Source organism: Gobio gobio (genome assembly GCF_949357685.1).
Source record: "Gobio gobio genome assembly, chromosome: 8".
Classification (NCBI taxonomy): Eukaryota; Metazoa; Chordata; class Actinopteri; order Cypriniformes; family Gobionidae; genus Gobio; species Gobio gobio.
The window spans coordinates 33892753-33899361 of record NC_137114.1 but is presented as its reverse complement, the minus strand read 5'-3'; the positions used below and the strand labels follow the sequence as shown (position 1 = coordinate 33899361).

General features: G+C 35.5%; 1 protein-coding gene across 2 annotated transcripts; it reads right to left on the bottom strand.

Moving 5' to 3' along the window:
• Positions 1-227: 227 nt before the first annotated feature.
• Positions 228-5755, bottom strand: sdhdb (succinate dehydrogenase complex, subunit D, integral membrane protein b). 2 transcript variants are annotated; one of them, XM_079823520.1, is made up of 4 exons: positions 5633-5755; positions 4927-5037; positions 4225-4375; positions 228-1327 (listed from the first exon to the last, which is right to left on the bottom strand). In XM_079823520.1, exons 1-4 carry the CDS (start codon positions 5679-5681, stop codon positions 1162-1164), a joined length of 477 nt encoding a protein of 158 aa, XP_079679646.1. In that variant the 5' UTR covers positions 5682-5755; the 3' UTR covers positions 228-1161. The 2 variants fall into 2 exon arrangements, with proteins under 2 accessions (XP_079679646.1, XP_079679647.1); XM_079823521.1 differs by having other exon boundaries at positions 4225-4372; positions 5633-5731.
• Positions 5756-6609: the final 854 nt, after the last annotated feature.

Below are 6609 nucleotides of genomic sequence, written 5' to 3'. Positions count from 1 at the left end.
TGGTGCAATTGGATGCTTCTGCAGAGGTCAGGTACGGATGCCTTTCCCATAGGTGGATCTCGAACACGAGATGATGAAAGAGAACACATTTTATAGAGACCCTTGAAATGACACTTAAACACTCTACACCTGTTAAACCGGAGAATCGTTTATTCTTTGAATTTTGCCTGTTGCGAAATAATACATTGGAAAATCCTGTTGGCTCCCAAACCAAATAATCAAAAAACTCACAAATCTCCATAGAACTTTAATCAGACTCAATCACGTCTGAGTGGCTTCAGACACCTACAACAGGGCTTACAAAATATATTCCCATTAAAATCAGTCAGACAAATGACAAACTAACTTTAACATTCAGATTCAGTTTTCATTACCCACACAAGTTCAGTTTACTGTAACCAGTATCACAAGCCTGTTTTAAGGACATCTAAGCAATTTAAAATGAAAGATGTAAATAAATTGTTTTTAATGCAGAGCATTCGATTACAAATTGCCTTTCATAAATGATTCCTCATTTGGGCAGAAATACAGCCATGCAACATGTAAAGCTGAAAAACTGTTCATGTGATTAACAGTTGTGGTTACTAATGGAGGACTCAAAATATGATGGCGAATGTTAAAAAATACCATGCTTAAATGTCAGAGTCTCTACAACAGAAAGATGGGTGTATAACATCAGTTTAATATCGGTGCTCCACAGTACAATATGTGCTTATGATCCAAGTTAAAATCACTTCCTGTTTACACAAGGAGTCATTAAAGATAAAGTGAGGTTAATTCTGCATATGCTGTGCTGACACAAACAGCGGAAGTCAAGATGTTACGTTTGACGCCTTAGATACTTGCTGCAGACTGATTGTTCAAGTTCAAATACAGCAACCGTCTTATAGCCACAACAATTAGTCAATTTTGCTGCATTAGAAACACCGATTTGCAGACAAGAGAGTCGATGACATGCAGAGATTTCCATCTTAAGCAAAAGCTGAGCTTGTTCTGAATAAACTGACAGCATTTACAAATAAAAACACCTGCAAATCGTCACAATGTTGTCAAAAATTATATATTCATAGAATTTACATATGTCACAACTGTATACAATAAACTGGAACTGTGATGACGAAAGCGGATCCCACACCACCCGTATCCCTCGTCTCAGTCCAGTCATTTACTCCACAAGAGGGCCACGGCTTTACAAATCCCCACGTCATGGTAGTTGAAGTAGCACAGGCCGGCGAAGGTGACGGTTGAAAGGACAAAGAGACCTGCGTTAGCCATCTTGATTTTAAGGTCTCCATGAACGTAGTCTGTCAAAACTTGGCCAAGACCCCTGGAGAAAACACAATAATATGCAATGTTGTCCTTTTCAAACAAATGACAGTTATTATGTGAACTGGTGTTAATGTTTAACCAGCACATTCTTTTCTCCTTAAAGGGATAGTTCACCCAAAAATGACACCCTCACCCTCAAGCCATTCTAGGTGTATTTGACATTCTTCTTTCAGACGAATATAATTGGAGTTGTATTAAAAAATGTCCTGGCTAATCCAAGCATTATAATGGCAGCCCAAAATTTGAAGCTCAAAAAAAGTGCATCCATCCATTATAAAAGTAATCCACACGGCTCCGGGGCATAAAGGCCTTCTGAAGCAAATCGATGGGTTTTTGTAAGAAAAATATCCATATTTTTTAGTCTTCAAATTTTGGGCTGCCGTTCACTGACATTATAAAGATTGGAAGAGCCAGGACATTTTTTTATATAACGCCAATTGTATTCAAAAGAAGAATGTCATCTACACCTACAATGGCTTGAGGGTGAGTAAATCATGGGTAATTTTCATTTTTGGGTGAACTATCCCTTTAAATTTGATTAATTGAGCTTTTAGATATTTCAGCTCAAATGCATCCGAGTAATCATCTGAGACATATACACTTGTTTCATAAGAAGCCAAACATAATCAGTTGTTTTATCATGTCTATAAATAATGATTATGTCACTGTAAACACTGTAAGAGGGTGTTAAAGGCACAGTATGTCAAGTTCACCACTAGAGGTCACTTATTTAAAAAAAATAAAGGTGTAGCTTGATGATGCCATGTTTTACTTGGTCAAAACAATCATACTAAAAATAACATTTGAGTGTGTCGAAAGTTGTTATAACGTTACTCTGTGTGTTCACTCGGTGGCTGTTAAATGGCATGCAATTCATTTTAAAATATATTATATGGTGGAGAAAATGCTTTATTGCTGTCATTACAAATTAAGCTCTTTCTGATTATGCTATGTTGGCCACATAGTGTTGTCTCTGAGGCATGGAGCAAACATGTTACTCGCGATAAATCAGGAAAACGTTAAACGTATCCAAACTGTTGCTCACCTGCTGTCTAATAAAACACATAATATATTAAAGCCAGCGTCTTTGGTGTTTCGATAGTTTCCACAGAAGTAATCAAGGGTTTTAAACTTGGGTTAAATTATCTGGATTTAAACATTATTTGAAACATTTGGGATAATGTAAGTACACAAGTCAATAAAATATATAATATTGTTCAAATGGTTTTTGGATATTTTAATCTAAAAATCTTACATATTGTGCCTTTAAAGCACAACAGGACAAGAAGTACTAAAATCATCCATTAAATTCAAAGCCAAAACAAATGTCTCAGATTTTACAATCCACAAAACACAACATGTGGTATTTGTAGATATTTTTTAAGTCGAGTCAGGCATCAAGCGCAAGAGAACTGTAGTCGCACGCTGTTTTATCACGTGGGCGTTTTGACTTAAAGCTGCACTATGTAACTTTTCCATCCACTAGAGATCGCCTGTTCAAAACAAAGGCGTAGTTTGATGACGCCAAGTTTAAGCACGGATTCATGGGCGATGTCGTCTTCACCTCACAGCGGTGGAAATGAATCGGGATAGGACTCGGGCCGAAATCATGTTCATGGATGTGATTATTAACGTTACTGTAGTATGAAGCAGAAGCAGGAGCGAGTGTTGTGGGAGCTGAGCAAGGCCGCTGGAGCGATTGTTAATAAGAAGAGCGGAACACACGACTCGCGAGCAGCGTGACGTTTACTATGGCATAGTCGCCGGCGGGACTTTTATTATGCCACAGTCGCCACTTCCGGTTTTCCGGTCATGAGTATGAGGTAACTGTTTATCATATTAGATACATCTGAGTGTGTTGATAATGATGTTATGACGTTACTCTGTGCGTTCGCTCAATGGCTGCTATGACACTTGTTGCACACTGTAGTAAGAGTAAAGCGTTTCTGCAAAATAAAACCGGAAACCGAGGGTAACACAGATATGACGCCATTGACAGGCGACTCCCTCACACGTCCCGGTTCCTTGGGTAAAATAGCAATTTTCTCACGATTTACAAATAGTTGGAAACATTTGGGATATTGTAAGTACTCAACTGAGCAAAGAGTGCACCTTTAATTTTCTTTTAAGCTTAACTGTCATGTGCTCACAAAATGAAGTCAAAATGCCCGTTTCGGTGAGTATCCTTGTAAACAGTCGGTTATGTGTTGAAAACAATTGGTGAAGGAAAATTTGTTTATTATTTTCTACGCAGATTCACTCCCCTACAAAATCACTATTATTCTAGAATTATTAATTCTTTTCAAATAGAGCTATTCAAATCATCTGGTGAAACTGTTTTTATATTGCAGAAAAACAAAATATCGCAATGCAAGTTCTCCAATATCGTGCCGCCCTACCCTGATGCATAAAAAAACTCTCTAGATCCAGACTCAAACATGCTTAAAAGCAAAGCCGTTACAGCTAATACTTTAACCACATTTACACCTGACTGTAATACATTTTAAAAAAGGATATATATATATATGCATGTATGTGACCCCAATGTAACTAACAACTTAGCTAAAATTAGAAGTGTGGCCCTGAGTGCTTGTCCACAGGGTGGTTAAATCCTTCCATGAAGGGTATTACAGCCACCCATGACTTGGCTTTGCAAAGTAGACACCTTCATTTTGTGTCAGAAACTATTTTATGGAATAGTGCAAAGCTCAGTTAAATCTGACCTGACAAAGTTAATGTGAAACTTCATATGGAATTACACCAGAAACTACAAAATATTAACAACTGACTGTGACAACACTTACGGATAATTTATCTGGATTTCCCCCAACAGTTTCTATTTTCAGAGGAAAAAAGGTGTGTCAAGCAATAATAACAAAACATAAATTCTGTTACCAGTGACCATGTAGAGTAAGGGCAGCTGCTAAAGAGTAGTCAACAGCAGGGCCGGGGAAATAATACGCAAATGGTGCCATTCCCAGAAGAGCTATGCTCAGGATCCGCTCTCCAGTCCAGTGCAAAGAAGCAGCTTTAGACCCAGACTCTGCTAGAAATAATAAAATAGTGACAGGTCAACAACTGTTTCTTGGGAGAGAGCATCTTCATCAACACATATTCATTATTCGTTTAATCATCATGTATCCCAACAGATGGAAAGAAAACGCTAAAGACGACATTGTGAATGTTTGAACTGTATTATGTTTAGTCTATAGCTCTGAATGTTTTCATTCTCAACCATTCTGGCGTTACCAGTGATCTTATTTACATTTACATTTATGCATTTACATTTGTAAATGTAAATGTATCTTATTTGCCACTTCCTTGGAAAAAACCTGACAGATGATCAGCAATATCCTCATTCAGCCTTTATCTTCTGTTGCCTATTATGCTGTAGACGCATATTAATAATTGACTTGACTAATGAAACAAGATTTATACTTCAGAATGTTAAAACGCATGCATTAGGACGCAATAACAAGGCTCAGTCTGACAGAAACATCAACAATATATTAGGCTAATAAAATGGAAGGAAAAGACAAATACCATCTGATTCACAATGCAACAAAAGCACACATATATAGGATATAAATCACTAACCATAGTTGGAAGGAGTAGCATGCATCTTCGCTGATATCAAGTATGAACTATCATGATCCTTCTTCTGCACGGCCAAAGGTCTGATGAGGGAGGAAGAGCGAAATAACAGAGCTGTAGAAAGAGACAATAAAATAAAATAAAAATACAAGAAACCATACGTGATTCAAAGGAAAAAAATATTCAGAATTAAAAAATTAAGCAATATGCATGACGTTGATGTTCATCCGTAAAGAAGGAAGTCATTATTGATGTTCTACAATGCTTAAATATGACAATTCATTTTAAAACATCCCACATAAACGGATAAATTATAAGAACAGGACTTTTATTTACAGGCTTGATGGCATGTGCAACTAATAAATAGATTAATACAGGAACATGAGTCATGACAAATACTCCCCATTATTATACGCTAATAAAACCCACGTCATCTACGAGTCTCGGTCTAACTGTGTTCGTTATTACGAACTACTTTACATAAATATGCAGTTAACTGTTCAATTTAGAAAGGGAGAAGAGAGACAAAGCTGAAATATCTCAGGCAGGGTTAAGTTAGCATGCTAGCCATAAACTACGAGTACGCATGCTGCAATAAACATGAAACGTCAATGAATTAAACAATACTTTTTTATATTAGACCTCGAAGCTAGACTATTGTGATACAGGCTGAGGTGATGAGAACAAAAACCTGAAAAAACAAACTTACGGCTGACACCTCTGTGGCAAACAGAACTTAACCTGACAAGAGCCGCCATGATTCTCACAACTCACAACCAATCCAAGGTCACTGGAATCACCCGGATATGCTAGTGACCGACACCGTTGTGATGAAAATAACCTTTTCATGCATGAGCTAAATAGACTGAATGTATTTAAAACATACAATCATAACAATAGCAATTGATTTAAAAATACGTAGATATATCATTATATCATATATACTTAATGTTGTCACATTTTCCTGGCTAAATGAACATTACTTTACATAACATCCAAAAAAGCAAATACAATTCTATTTTGTTACATTACTATTTATTAAATAGTAATTAATATATATATATATTTATTTACATATAATTTATTAAAATCATAACTTTTTTTACATTATTATAAATATATATTTTTTACATTTATTAAAAAAATAATAAAGGCATAAACAATTTATATATTTTATTTGTGAACTGATGTTCAGCTGTTCTTTTTAATGGTCATCAATAATATTTTCAACTTATTTTCATCAGTCATCAAGTCATCACAGACACAAATGTTTATTTATTTAGGTGTATAACTTGAATTTTACCACGCTGATTGCTCACTAAAAAAACACACACACACAGTAATCTTGTTTTTAAGCCATTAGTTTCATTTTCATTCCAAGTGGGGTAAGACTAAAACATGTTTTCAATTTTCATTTGAGTTACAACATCCATTTTAATATGCAATGGATATTCAAAATTAAAACAACACAAAAAAACATATACATTTTCAGGTTATTATGTTGCCTAAAGAATTTATTTCATTTGCATGTCTTGGTGAGGAAAAATATAGAAATTCAGAGGTTTTGGTTGTGTCAATTATTTTTGTGAAGTATAAAAATTGTGTAAAAAAGAATAATACACAAACTCTGTAACTGTTGGCAGATCTTCTCTTTGTCAAGTAGGTCAATTTGATATCATTTTTAAG

What these genes read in the sequence shown, in the direction of transcription:
- sdhdb (XM_079823520.1), bottom strand. Translation starts at nt 5,681, where the DNA reads ATGGCGGCTCTTGTCAGGTTAAGTTCTGTTTGCCACAGAGGTGTCAGC. An exon ending in TTGCCACAGAGGTGTCAGCC is followed by an intron (nt 5,038 to 5,632) that starts GTAAGTTTGTTT and finishes CTCTTTCTACAG; the next exon opens with CTCTGTTATTTCGCTCTTCC. An exon ending in CTTACTCTACATGGTCACTG is followed by an intron (nt 1,328 to 4,224) that starts GTAACAGAATTT and finishes TGTTTTCTCCAG; the next exon opens with GGGTCTTGGCCAAGTTTTGA.